The sequence below is a fragment of the Catharus ustulatus genome, chromosome Z, assembly GCF_009819885.2.
Source record: "Catharus ustulatus isolate bCatUst1 chromosome Z, bCatUst1.pri.v2, whole genome shotgun sequence".
Lineage (NCBI taxonomy): Eukaryota > Metazoa > Chordata > Aves > Passeriformes > Turdidae > Catharus > Catharus ustulatus.
The window spans coordinates 11120983-11136021 of record NC_046262.2 but is presented as its reverse complement, the minus strand read 5'-3'; the positions used below and the strand labels follow the sequence as shown (position 1 = coordinate 11136021).

Sequence of the window (15039 nt, the reverse complement as noted above, 5' to 3'; positions counted from 1 at the left end):
ATTTATACTCTGTAAAACCTTTCCAAAATCATTCCCCCACCCCCATCCCTCCGCTTCTCCTCAATAATGGCAGTAGCTTCTTAAAATAACAGCCCATTTGAACATTTGATCTTGTGGAAAGTGCAGCACGTGAATGAATCCAATCCTATCAGTTCCCAAAAGGGATCTTTTTGAAAAGTGTTTTTTGTTAGTTTAAGTGGATTTAAATGATCAAATTCCAAGCTGGAAAGCCCCGTTTTGTTGTTTAAGGAAGCTGGACCAAAAGAAAAAAACAACCAACCTATCTGGCAAAGTAAGACTACAATGACAGAGTCAGATTTCCAGACAGGTTCTATTACAACTATGCTTGGCAATAGTCTGTACTATGTAAGTGGGAGTAACAATGGGACTGTGTCAACTTATGCCAAAGGTGGATTTGCTCCATGGCCTTAAAAGTGATTTATTGCTTATAGAAACAACTTAGTCAAAGGCAGGGTGACGGTGTGGAAAGTCAAGCAAGTCTTAAAAAACTATAATTTCATTACTCTGACAAGGTATTTTTAAAATACCTTTTTTTAAAGAGATACTGCTGAGGAGTTACAGCTCCAAGTGAAAATTGATAAATATTATCTCTAAGAAATACCTACCTTAATACTGATACTTTAAATCAATGAAGTACCTAGACTTCATTATTTTAAGCACCTCCATTTTATTGCATGCTAACAAGTCACAAAATAAAGGACCTAAACAACAGGGACCAAAGAGGACACAAAGAGGAAATTTAGGTGGTAATGCCCAAAACTGAGCCAAAGCAAGAGCCCATCATAGCAGGACTCAGTGGCATGATACATACAGTATTCAACAGGACCAATACAGTAATTTCACAACTATAAGGTGCACCCTTTTGACTAAAATTTTGGTCAGAACCCGGAAGTGCGCCTTATAGTCCGGTGTGCCTTATATAATGTACAAAGTTGTGAAATTTGCAAACCTGGAAGTGTGAGCTGCGAGCTGAGTCGGGAACCATGGGAGCCGCGGTTGCCGTCGGGAGAAGCGGGGGGAAGCAGCGGCGGCACCGACCGTGGGGAAGTGGCAACAAGTGGTGCAGCCACGGGGAAGCGGCGACAAGCAGCTCAGTCGCGGGGGGAAGCAGGGAGAAGTGGTACGGCCGCTGTGGGAAAGCAGTGAGAAGCGCCACCGCCACCGGCCGGGGGGAAGCCGGGACACAGCACGGCTGTGCGGTGGGAGCTGGGAGTTGGGAGCCGTGAGCCATGCCAGCCGGCGCCAGGGGCGGATGGGAGTGCCGGGTCACGCTGCACAGGGAGGGCGTCTGGGGCTGCGTTTAAAGGCTACACCGATCTTTGAAAAATGTTTGCAAATTGAGCACCTGCCAGTAATTCATTACTTTGTTGCGCGCCGCGCTGCTCCTCGCTGCAAAAAAAAAAAGTGCGCTTTATAGTCCAGTGCGCCTTATGGTCGTGAAATTACTGTAAATAATATTGTTGGTTCTGGTCTCTGTTCATTTCAGTTCAAGTGTTTTATAATAGGAAGCCATCTAATTATAAATTAAAGTACCTAAGCATGAAAAATTATCCTCTCCACCTTCTATTTAAAATAATGCACGATATTACTACATCTCACAAAATCTGGACAGTATTGAAAATTTTGTTAGTAGGGCTGCTAACAAAAAAATTGAGAAAGAAAAGTCTTAAAAGAAATGTGTCACACCTTAAGGGTACAGACAATGATGGAGCTAACAAACCTGTGTTTGTATCTGCAATGTGTAATTGTTTCTCCTTTTTGCTTTCAAGAACATTCCAAAGTCTTTAATCACATTATGCACTCTGCTACATAATTGAATCCACCACATTCTTCTGGTTAGGCAGCTTCATTCTAACTGAGTAAACAAATCCATCAATATATACTCACAGGGATCAATAGAACACTCATCCAAAGAGCTCCCCTCCCTTCCCACATGGCACTGCAGAAAACTTCCTAAAACGTACCCAGTGAAACCACATGAGCCTCCTGAGGTTTAACAGGGCCAAGTGATGGTCCTGCACCTGGGTCAGGGCAAACACAAGCACAAACACAGGCTGGGCAGAGAACAAGAAGCAGCCCTGCCAAGAAGGACTGGGGGGTGCTAGCGGACAAGAGGCTGGACATGAGCTGACCATGTCAGCTCACAGCCCAGAAGTCATATCCTGCTCTGCATCCAAATAATTCTGCTGGCAGCAGGTCAAGGAAGGTGATTCTGCCTCTCTACCCTGCTCTCATAAGAGGGAGCACTGGTTCATCCCACAAATCCATGTCTCTCCAGAGTGCAGACAGGAGTGCTGTGCGGGACAACGACAAGTGTTCCACTAGTCCAGGCAGATGTTGCTCTTCTCTCATGCACCACAGCTGTGACTCAACAATGAATTTGTCAGGCATTATTTGCCTTTATTGAAGCCATGTTGGCTATCACCAATCACTGCCTTATTTTCCATGTGCAAGGCTCATGGAAGGAGGCTCTGCAGAGACCTTGCAGCACCTTCCAGTAACTAAGAGGGAAACTACAAGAAGCTGGAGGGAGAAAGCTGGAGGGAGACCTTTTACAAGGGTATATAGAGACAGGGCAAAGCTAATGGTGTCAAACTGAAAAGGGGTGGATTTCAATGAGGTAGTAATAAGAAATCCTTTACTGTGAAAGATGTGAGGCACTGGAAAGGGCTATCCAGAGAGGCTGTGAAAGAACCATTCCTGAAGTGTTCAAGGCTGGATTGGGCTTTCAGCAATGTGGCCCAGCGTGAGTGTCACTGCCTGTAGACTGAGATGATCTTTAAGATTTCTTTGAATCCAAACCACTCTATGATTTTGTGAAATCTGTGCACAAGGGTGGAGAGCACTCCCAAAAAGCCCTGTGCAGACTGTGATTTCCCAGCACAGGAGTTGCAGATGTTACAGATGGGGTAGCTAGCAAACCAGCACCATGCTCTTGCAGCACAGCAACAGACATCAGTGTTGGCTGCAGAAGGGTCTACTTCTCTAAGCAGAGCTTATGAGGTCAGGCAAAAGCAGCTGTGTCAGGCACCCAGACACACAGCAGGAATGAAGTGTTTGGCATCACATTGCAAACGTAGCAGAAACAAGTCTATACAGAAATGATGGCTGTACTCCATTGTGTACACACAAAAAAAATACTCTGGAGTGATAAAAACACAAACAAGACACAGCCCAATATTAATAAGACATGCTGGAGACATTTCTGGGCCACCTTTGGTAGCTATGTCTCTCCAGGTTAGTGTCATTGCTTCTACACCTGTCAGTCTCTATCTTTCAAAACATAGACAGAAATAACATGAGCAGGTCTACTAAATTTCCCAAAGCACTGGAAACAGAATGAGACCTGACATGCTGCATTTCTGCATCACAGTAACACTGCTTTTCTTTCTTCTCTCTTAAGCTGCCTCTTAAACCATGACACAGAAAAAATTTTAAAAGCAAATGACAGTTAAATGAGCATACAGAACAAGAAGGAGCAGAGATCATCACAGCACTAACTCACATTTGTTCCAAGCAATTGAAAGAAGCATTTGCAACTGTATCATTACTAACAGCATCATTAATATAAATAAATGCTTACTGACTTCTTAGTAGCTGCAAAAAAAGAATGAAAACAGGATTATTTACTGTAAGTATGTAAAGCTGAAAAATCGTTGCACCAATATCTAGCTACATTCTTAGAGTTAGGAGATACTGATAAATTCAGTCTAGGGTGGCTCCCTAGAAAAATCCATAGTATCAATTTATACATGAAACTTGCAAAGTAGGTGTTACACTGGATACACTGTATCCAGAGTGCAGCTTAAGAAGACCTTAAGAATTGAGGTTTGAAGTTAGGTTGATTGTAAAAACATGAAATGCTAAATATAGCTGTAATTATGAAGATTCAATGCCCAAAAGAAAAACATATGTATGCAACTTTTGAAAATTAAAAAACTATTAAAGTATGGAGGAGAAAGCCTGCTTGACGTAACTGATGACTTGGACGTCTGCAGTAAGAAATTGTAGGTCATTATGAGTCAATCCATCACTCAGTTTCCTCAGATGCAGAGCAGAAATAGAGCAGATGTAGGAAATTGAACCAGACCAAGAAAGAAGGAGAGTATGACTCAATAAATGTAACCCAGAGGTAATTTATTAGAACTTAGAGTTTGGTATAAACTGCTCTGTGGTGCCCTTCCCAAGACTAAACTGCCTTGTGGTGCCCTTCCAAGTCCTCCTTTGCCCACATCTACCCAGAATTTTCTCAAGGTTTTGGCCTTGTCACAGGATGCCTATTTCTCACTTACCCACTGAATCATCTTTCTGTGTCATACGGAAGAAAGTGTAAGGATAGCAATCTTTTGGCTGTAGTTTTGTTAGTGGAATCTTTTATCTTCCACAGTTCAGAATGTTTGTAGGAGAACAAGAGGAGGAACAGAAGATGAAAATGCTACATATGAAATATACAGCAAAAGGAATCTCGTTTATAAAACATTAATTAGCCCACTTCAATCACAACAAGAAACACTTAGTGAATCCTTAACACCCACAGGATTTTAAAACTCTGTCACCATAGTTTCAGTACAGTCAAACCCACTAGGATGAAAATATATCTTAATTTCTGTCTTATTAAAGTAATGTCCCCAGGAAAAAATATCCATGAAGATTAATAACTTTAGGAGTGTGCAATCTGCAGTGTGCCGTGAAATTCAAAGATACCTTGTCCTTAAAATGGTCCCAGTCCATCCAGTAGTTTGTTAACTTTCAAGTTACCTCAATGTGTTTATGATTTTGAAATGGCATTTCAAACATAGAATTACAAATCAAGACTTGCATGACATGTTGTGCTTCAGAAGAAAAAGAAACTTTCATTTTCAGGATTTTTAATTCACAGAAATGACACATGCATCTAGGGCTAGGGTTTTCCATGAGTTAAATCACAGGTTTTGGTTGGACTTACGCAGTTTTGCCCTCACTATCTTGTTTGGTGGCACTGGTTCCCTTTTTGCCCAGCAATGAAGCCACTTTCTCAGGGTCTCCATTCTCCACTGCCTGCAGCAGCCGATCGTCATTCTTATTCCACTCGTTGGTCTAAGGAAAAGAAAGGAGAAATATTATCAGTACCAGTTCTGTGTACAGGCTCTCCAGAATGATCCTGCATACATTTTTATCACCACTGAAAGCTTAAACAAAAGCCCAACCCAAAGAAATGGCAGAGACAAAGCCGCATAAAAGTAAACTGCAAGCTGTGCAACAGAGGTTCCCAAGGATTTGATGGTTTAAGCCAAGGGCCTCAGTGATGACTGAAGATGATCTGTAACTTGGAAACTGTGTAGATGAGTAGTGCAGGAAAAAAATATCATATTTTCTTACTGTATTTCAAAAAGTCTCCTTTATTTCTCTAGTCCTGGTTTCCACTTCAGAGCTGCACTGGCCCCACTGGACCTTCACAATATACATCACATGGATAAGCAATGAGGTGCCTCATCTTATCCAGACCCCACCCTAACAACCCAAACCAGCCAAAACTTTCCATATTAAAGGCTTTTCCCAGCTCACATTTTGTAGGGGTTAATGGGTTAAGTGACGGCTCTTTGCAGACTGCAGCTAGCCTTATTGAGTTTTTTATCCCCTGTGTTGGTCTTTAAAACTAACAAACCACTCACACGGTGCTACTGAAAGAAAAGAAAACCACCCTACTTTCAGATCTTTCCAATCTAATCCACTAAATCTTTTTGATCCCTCTCAGCAGCTGAATCAGGAATAGGACATGACTTCCTAACTTCTCCCTCCTCCTCTGAACGATCAGGACAATGGCCTATTTCCTCTAAAAGACTTCCAAGTTTAATCTAGCAAGATCCTAAGAAAACAGAGGACAGTTAACCTTCTGTATTCCATGTGATCACAGCAAAAGTACCTCTGGAAAAGGAGTTGAAAGCTGCACACACGCATTCTAGTCTGGACCAGCAACAGTTTCAGTCTCCAGGAAAAACAATCTGGTGCTGTTAAAAGCTGTATCAGAACCAGTGTTAGCACCCTGCTACACTCAGGAGAAGTAACTTCAACAGCTATGGCTTTCTCTTTGACATCAGTCAGCTCATCTCCAGCATGACTGTCTATTCATGAGCACTTGAATTGTACACAACTTCTGGAATTACCAAAACCACGTTAATACACACCTTGAGAAATACTCAATAAAAAACAATAAAAAAACCTCCCCACACACATCCTACCCACCTCCCAACACCTTGTCCTGATGCTCTATACAGATATGTAAAAACTCGGACATTTCTCTGTCCGGGCTTGTGAGGAAAAGCGTGTGATGTGCACACCGATACAAACTAACCCCACAGGCTGTTCACACCCTGAAAAACAGGAGGAACCGGAGGAAAGTGTTCCAGGTTAAAAGTTACTTAACAAACAAATTAAAAGAACCATTAGGGAGAGCACAGTATGGGCAGGAGAGCAGACAAGAATTGAAATAACACCACCTGGAACCAAGAGTATGAAGGGGAGCTCAATCAAAGGAAGTAGCATGCAGACAGAGCAATGTAGTCTGTTACAGCAGTGGAATGACTGGTGGGTCAGTGCACATCCAGCAGAATATAGTCTTCATTCTTACGGCACTGCAATAAATTTTTATAGACTCTATATACTCTAATTACATCAGCAAAAAAAAAAGTTTCTCTGAGCAATATTTAGACTACATGACAATGAGTGCCAGCCAAGCAGCAGGCTCCACCCAAAATGAGACTCATTGCCTATTCTGCATTTGGGGAATTTAATGCTTTAAAGGCAGCCAATTATTAAAAGCAGATGTTAAAAGAATGTATCTTACTTGTAAACAAAAAGCTTTAAAGTTAACACTCTTTACTTGACAGTATGTATTTTGTTTTGGAGTTTGACCTGCTTCTGAGCTTTTTTTTTTTTTTTATTCAGTCATATAAGATATTTAAATACAGATTATTTGATGAATCAGCCTTAATCTACATTCACCAAACACAAAACATCCAATCCAATCCAATACTTTGAAGAAAAAAACACAACACCTAATTCAATATTTTTTCCTGAAATCTATTGAAGATTTTGACCTGAAATCACCAATTACTTTTGAAACATGAAATAGAATACAGGAAAATGTTAAGATTAAGGCCTGCTGAAAATCCTTGGCAGAACAGCTTTCAGAACATTCAGCTTTAGAGTATAAAAATGGTGATATCTTCAAGAAGCACTTTCATGAATATTCCTTCAACAGTCAGTTATTAAATTGAACTGTTATTGACACGTAATCCAATATTCAGTGTTCTGGTACAAGCAAGCAAGCAAGCACACAAATACTGACTCCCATATTTAAGAAATATCTGACATAAAGTGTCAAATTCCCCTTTGAGAAGCTGCTGTGGGAACTCTATTCACCTATAATTACACTGCCATTAAAATCCCAGACTAAATAGGAACGAATACAGTTGTGTCCCAAACTACTCCTCAGTATTTATGGAGTGTGGAAGCTGCACTGAGGAGATAAACAAATACTGAATGGAGAACCCTAGAGTATTCTGAAAGTGATTCTGATGATGCAGAGCAATGTTCCTGCTAACACTAAAACTTTTTATGACATATGGAATCACTCTTTTACAAGGACAGATTCTTTAAGTCCTCTTTACTATAGTTTTCAGCCTCATCCTTTCAGGTATCCTAAAATGAACACTTACACACAAACACAATTAAGGAAAGACTTAATGACGCCTCACTAAGAACTGCTGCCTACTTATCTGTGCAGCTAAAAAGATTCCCTCATACCTGAGAAATAAATAGAACTGAACTTGGACAAACCATTAAGTGACCATGAAAACACCCAGTAGTCTCAGATGTATCTCAGTGCCACGGAAAGGCTATCAGGGTGCATTTCTTTATTTTTCATGCACAGTTGGAGAAATAATTCCTTTTCCTGCTTAGAGGAATATGGTAGAGGCTGGTGGCTAGACAAGATCTGTGTTTGGCAGTCATTTTACATTCCTGTTTTCTGCTCTATATCTAATTAGTATTTCTTCTTTCAAGCATTGTGACTCAGAGATGCTAAAGGAATGAGTAATTTTAGAGATTGTCACATACTAAATCCACTTATATTAGTTCTTGCAATTGCATGTTTAACATCTATTACACTACTGTACCTGAAACTTTGTTTTGCTCCGGGAAAACAAAAGAATATATGCAGCTTCTCTTCATCATTGCGCACAGAGTTATGCTTATTTATAAACTAAAATACATGTGTCCTGCCCAAGATGTTCAAAAGCCATCACACTCTATTGCTCACATAAAGTCATTAATTTTTTCATTAAAGCAATAAAGATTCCATTCTAAGGCATCAACAATGTGTCATCATTGTAATTGTAGATGAAATATTGATTTTATGTGAGATACAAAAATTTATTTACCTTGTTTTATTTTTGAAATGAAATTATGCATAACTGTGCTCACATTGAAGAAACAAGTATGCAGGTATCAACTGTTGTTCAACTATTCCTCTGATAGGATCAAACTTTCTTCCCCATTGTGCTCAAAGACCAGCACTGTACAATACATTCCAAAAGTTAAAGGTACAGCCAATAAAATAAATGGCACACAACAGACTCTCAAAAACCTACCTCAATATGGCATTGTAACCCCACTGTCCATGCTTCTTAGGGGAAGAAAAATCTCGAAGGACAGAGAATACGTATGACACCCAGAAAGACACTCTACCCAGAATTTGGCAAGAAAGTAGGAGGTATTTAAGTCAGTAGGGCCCTTAAAGTGCCTCATGCAATCAAATATTGCACAGGCACTGCTGCCCATAGCAGATCAGAAAGCCCAGATTTCTGAACAGAGGCAGTGACTGTTGTTTTATGTTACATTTTTGCAATCTCTTGCAATATTAGCCTTGTTTTGACCCCACAAGTCACACATCATTAAGTATACACCAAAGACTTCGGGTAACTTCTGCTGTGATGATGCAAAACATGGGTACTCCCTGTTACTGCTCATTGTAAAAGCCACCTTGAACTGACACCATCATGCAGCACCAGTATTTGCCTATCCTCGAAAACACACACGGGAGATGCTCTCTTCTGCCAGGAGTACAGGATGCCAGCAGAACTGGAGACCTTAACTCCATAAACCCACTGCGTCAAGCTTCCTCCACCACAGTCCCCAAACTACCCCATTCCACTTCTCCAAGCTGCCCAGACATTTCTGTAAGGTCCCTGCTTTATCTAAAGATTCCTCACTTGCCTTGCTTTCAGCTCACCCAACTAGCATGGCACCATCCACCACATAGCCCTTGCAAGCTTCAGTTCTGTTATACCACCCGTTCAGAGAACATAGGGGAGTGTTTTCTTTTGTGTCAGAGAGATCTCCACGTGTAGAATTGTGAGCCAACCCATGCAGAGCACTTCAAAATCAAGGTTAGCACAAAATAGCAGCACAGTCTTCAGGAAAATCTTTAATATAGCACAAGAACAACAAACCCAACAGCTAGCAGGTACTTTTCATCACCAATAAAGCTGGGGGGTCTTTGGTTTTGTTTGGAGATGTTTTTTGCTTGTTTTACGTTAAGACTGCTGTAAACACACAAGTTAGTAAACTGAGTATGTAGCATTCTAGTAAAAATACTCCAAACCTGAGCATCTCAGCATAAACACATAAGTGTAATGAACTTGGAAGAATCTGATACTAGAAAAGACTGCACATATGAGTTCTCTTCACCTTCACCCTCACCCTACACACACACCCCCACCCCTGTAGGCCAAATGCCAAACAGTTATCAACAGCCTTCCTTCCAACAATTAACATTTTGCAATAACAATGGCTTGTGAACACATGCAAAATTGATGAAACACATATTTCAGCTTCACAGACCACAGCCAGTGCTCCACTCAGTACTTCTTCAGGTTTGGGGGAGGGGAAGAGTTAGTTTGTTGTTTGTTTGGGTTTTTTAAACGGGTACAATGTTCACTATAGGTAGCCATAATGAGTATTACATATGCAGAGACAAAGTAATCTGATCAAAGCTCAAGACGTGCAAGTTTTTGAATAAAACAGGTGTTTTTCAGCCATGCTTAAAAATAGTAAACATTTTCCTGTTAATTTGCAGAGGATTAGATAATATGTCATCCCCAATAAATTCTAAGATACAACACTGACAGCTGAAACGATGGCATGCTAAAATTCAAACATCAGGTGGCATTGAACATCCCTCTCAAGCACGTTTTTTTGTTCTTGATCTTTAGTTTTCAGATATAAAAGTGTGTTGGAAAAGGGCCTTACTCGGAAGCACCTCCCTGGTAACAATTCAGTGTTTTTAATACTGAAACACTTACGAAACTGAGAAAGCAGCTGGCAGCACAGAGGTAGCCACGCTTAGGATGGAAAGCCACTCCTACTGGTCGATGTCAATGAAGTACGGCTGAGAACTTGATTGACTTGAATCTACACCACCAGTGTGTGACTAGCGATTAAACAAGGCAGTGCTCAAGACAATGCAGAGTGCTCACACCTCCAGTCAGTGACCACCGTCAGGACGACCTCTCAACACCACGGCTCCGTCACTAACTTCGGCAGTAGTTACCAACAGCAGCTGCACTGGCTGCTGTGAGTCTCCTGTAAGCCCTCTGTGCACAATTTATTTCCAATTTTATCATTGCAAGATACGAATAAAGTACTTATCATACTCGTGGGGCTGAAACCATCCAGTAAAAATCCTTCATATTTGGGATCACATGTAGCATGCTGACAAGCTGACAGATTTTGAGTCCAAAGACAAACCTTCATATCAAAGCCCATTTTCCAGCTTTCCAGTTAAAGCTTGCACCAGCTGTTTTTATGAATTGTTTTCTCTGTCACAAAGTGAACTATTTCCTTTCCAGAAGAGAAGCTGAGGAATCAAAACATGTTCAAAAAAGGTACCTATTCTTTTTTTCATCACCACCATATCAGGATATTAAGCCTCAATTGTCTGAGATTACCAGCACATATCATGCAAGAAATAACATATAACAAGAGGTGATAGTTCTACTTAGCACTTGTACAACGTTTTCCATGAGCAAATACCTGAGCAAACATTAACTGGCAACAACTTTGTTTCTTTATCTTTGGCATGCAGCCTACAGGAGATGATTTAAGTGACCTTGCATTGTTGCAAACCTACTGGAGACGGAGTTATGTTATCTCCACCGAAATCAGAACTGCAGGGAAGCTGAGTAGCAAATTGAAATTCCTGATAATTTCAAACTCAGCAACTCAGTGTCTGAAGAGGAAAGGAATACTTAAAGATTGGCGTCACAAACAAATGCATGGCAAAGACACTGAACACCACTGCATCACAAGGTCATCCACAAAAGTCCATATGTGCTGGACTTCCCAAGAGAGTTTTAAAAACAAGAACAACCTTATTGTACTGAATGCATTCCCTAAACAAAATAAAACAAAACATCCTTGAAGTTAAAACAACAGATGACACTTTTTTCTCAAAAGAACAGCTTATCTGATAACCTAGGAGACAGTGGGTATGTAGGTAAGGAGCTTACACCTTTCCCAGCCTTCCCATGTGTAATTTAGGGATTGTATGCCGGCAGCAAGCTTGGGTGGTGGGAGTGGAAATCTCACTTGTAGAATGGCAGGATGTTGTTGACCTTATCAGCAACAGCTTATTCCAGTCTGCAGCAGCTTCTCCCAGGACACTCAGAGCTCAGCAGATGCCAGCAGCTGCTGCCTCCCAGGCTCCTTCCCGTTCCTGTAGCTCCAGTCCTCGCTGTGACTCCTAAAGCCTGCCCTCGGCACAGATACAGCTCAGTGACACTGCAAGCTGACCCCTGCTGCACCGCATCGACCGAGGCAGCGCCCTGAAAGGCCATGCCAAAAGATGCTGTGGTCATTAACTCCATCACAAGTAAGGTCTAGACCTCTAATTAAATTGTCAGAAAAGCAAAGCGTGACAATGGCTTTCAAAGTATTCATAGTGATACTATCTAAATGTCACTAATTGCTACAACCCAGTCTTTTCCAGCTTCACTTGACCATCCATGCTGCCTATTTTAGGTGAGTGATGGCTAATAACATTAATTATATTTACATAGGAAGATGAAACATTTGCAGCTCACAAGATTACACATGCCATTCTTTAAAAGTGGAAATGGCAACAATGCAAGTAACCTGGGCACATTTTACAACCGGAATCATCAGTACATTGCCCTCTCCTGCCTCTTGAGCTATGGTGCTTAGCTGGAGTAACTGGCCATGCGAATTGCATGAAGTCTGTTTGATACTGAAGACTATATTTGTGTCAGACCATGAATTCCATTCGAATCGGAGATAAAAAGCACGACAGGGAAGGCAGGAAGCAGTTGGAGAGAACAGGACAAGGAATGGTAACAAAACACCAACGGCAAATTGTCAGTAAACCTTGATAATTGCCCATTCACTGGGTAGCTTCTGTAGATAAAGAAGCGATTATTATCCAAGCAAGCCATTTTTTTAATGCTGAACCCCAGAATAATGCAACTGAACAGCAAGTCACTCAGCAGGGCACTTCTATCAGCCAGCAAGACTGCCCGGAAACTTTCCTGGCAGAAGGGGACCATAAGCTGTGAAAAGAAAGGGTCTTTCACCAAGAGAGAAAGATGACCTGACTAAAATGGTCATCTGAGACTGCAAGTCTGGGGACTGAGGGTGTGGGGGGAGGGAAGTTGTAGAAAAAAGCATGGTCTTTGCTTAAATGATGACTGGAATTTGCAGCAGGTTGAGAGCTGTGATCCAAGAGTGCTCAAAAGGGAAATGAAAGTGGAAATAAATTTGCTCTTTTGCTGAGATATTTTTATTTCTTGCATGCACGTTTCTTGGGTGTTTTTTGTCTGTTTTGGTGGTGGTTTGGTTGGGTTTTGTGAGTGGGGTTTTTTTTTTGTTTGCTTTGTTGTTTGTTTGGGTTATTCTGAAAAGCCCCTGTGGTTAATTTCACAGTTTCAGTCAGGCTTTGAACACAGAGTAGCCATAAGGTCAGGAAGGGAACATATACAGTTAAAGCGTGGAAAAGCAGCCACTTTGTAATTCAACTGCAAGACTTCATTTCTGTAACAGCAAGAAAGAGCCTGAGAGCCAAAGTCAGCAAGGGTGGCCGAGAGTGTGTGACACAGTTCACTCAGTTCGCTCAGACCAAGGATCACAGCTGGCCCACACTAGCAAGTTTAGAGGCACATGGTGCCTTTGTGTGGGTTGGGAGGCACACAGCTCACACATGCTGCTTGTTTCACTTCATACTGAAGACCACAATGGCTTTTTGTTTTCATTCAGATACTACTGCTTAGCCTTTTTTGAAAAGATAATTCAATCTTTGCATTTGAGGAGCAGTGGCATTCCCTGCTAACACTGTATCTAGGTGCATCAGTTGTTTTCTTTTAAGCAGGTAGTGATGTTTCCACATATGTTATTTTAATTCCATTGAGTATAAAGGAAAAGCAATGAGCAAAAAGCTCACAACATGCGAGGCCTCAGAACAAAACAAGAAAAAGTACATCTAAATCATTAGTAACATACAGCCAGAGCACTGGCAATAAGTCCAGCTACTGTCCATTGTTTATCATCTCACACATCATCAGTAAAGCAACTGAAGATTTATCTTTATTTTCAGATAGCAAAGGACGCAGCAGTAACCACACCACATGCAAACAATCACTCTCAGTAAGACAGAAGAAAGTGAAGCCAAGAATTAATTGTGTATATTTGTATAAATGAAACAATGTTTATCTTAACGCAGGAAAAAACACAAGGGACTTTCTAAAAATAAAGATGTTCAATCTATTCTCTTTGAAGTGATCATCTCCCATTGTTCTGTCTTTTCTCAAAGTTCTAAAGATCTGAACTACAGAGAACTCAGATGACTGTTCTCATCTTGAAATTACTCAGTAATTGTACTAAAACTAAAATATATCTAACAAAGTACTGATTACTGCTGGACAGTAATCCAGCAGTAGGAAGGCTCTTCCCTTCAAAAAATCCATGGGGTGTCAAAACACAGACTTAAAAATGACCACACTTCTCAAATGGTTATCCAAGGATCCTCAAGTTATCCTTACCCTTAAATATAAAAACATATATAAACAAGAAACGGATAATCGGCATAAGACATATGAAAAAGAATGGTTCTAACAAAGTTTTAAGACTGAAGAACTACTTAATCAACAGAATTTAGTTACTTACAAATGTCAGATAGCAACTCACATTAAGCTTTTCAAATTTTGGGACTACCGCTGCACAACTGCCTCATAGCCACTTAGGAAAATGGGAAAATCTTCAAGAAGTTCAAAATAAAACTGTCTGGATAAACTAACGTGACTTTTTATCTGGTAAGTATATTCCAGTGGTAAGTAGGATGTAAGATAAAGGGAGAATGCTAACTCTGCAAACAAAGTTTGTTTAAACATTCAGCTATTGTGTTGATGATCTTGACAATCCTCAATACTATGTTGGACACAGTGGTCTGTGAAGACCAGAGTGTGCCCAAGGACCAGGGCACACATCTGAACTCCTTGGTTCTAGATAGGGACAGGAACAGTGCCTTAGATTTCAATATTTAATGCCACAGACATATTACTTCCTTAGTGGAAGGTTTGTAAACTCAGCACATTAAGCCATTAGAGGGCTCCCAAGGAGCTGAAGGGTCTGGAGGAGAAGCCGTGTGAGAAATGGCTGAGGTCACTGGGTCTGCTCAGCATGGGGGAGACTGAGGGGACACCTCATTGCAGTTACAGCTCCCTCATGATGGGAAGAGGAGGGGCAGAGACTGATGTCTGCTCTGTGGTGACACTGACAGGACTCGAGGGAATGGCCTGAAGGTGTTTCAGGGTTTAGAATATCAGAAAAAGGTTCCTCATCCAGAGGGTGGTAGGGGCTCCCCAGGGCAGTGTTCACAGCACCAGACTGACAGAGCTCAAGAAGCTTTTGGACAACGCTCTCAGGCCCATGGAATGACTCTTGAGGTGTGCTGTGAAGGGCTGGAGCTGA

At 41.1% G+C, this 15039-nt stretch overlaps 1 protein-coding gene across 2 annotated transcripts in view; it reads right to left on the bottom strand.

Annotated features, from left to right (window-relative positions):
• The window catches only part of RAI14 (retinoic acid induced 14), a 101056-nt gene that overhangs the window by 46721 nt on the left and 39296 nt on the right, over nucleotides 1–15039 (bottom strand). For both annotated transcript variants that reach the window (XM_033085816.2, XM_033085817.2), the window contains exon 3: nucleotides 4967–5097. In XM_033085816.2, coding sequence (XP_032941707.1) covers nucleotides 4967–5097 — 131 coding nt within the window. The remainder of the gene's footprint in view (nucleotides 1–4966; nucleotides 5098–15039) is intronic.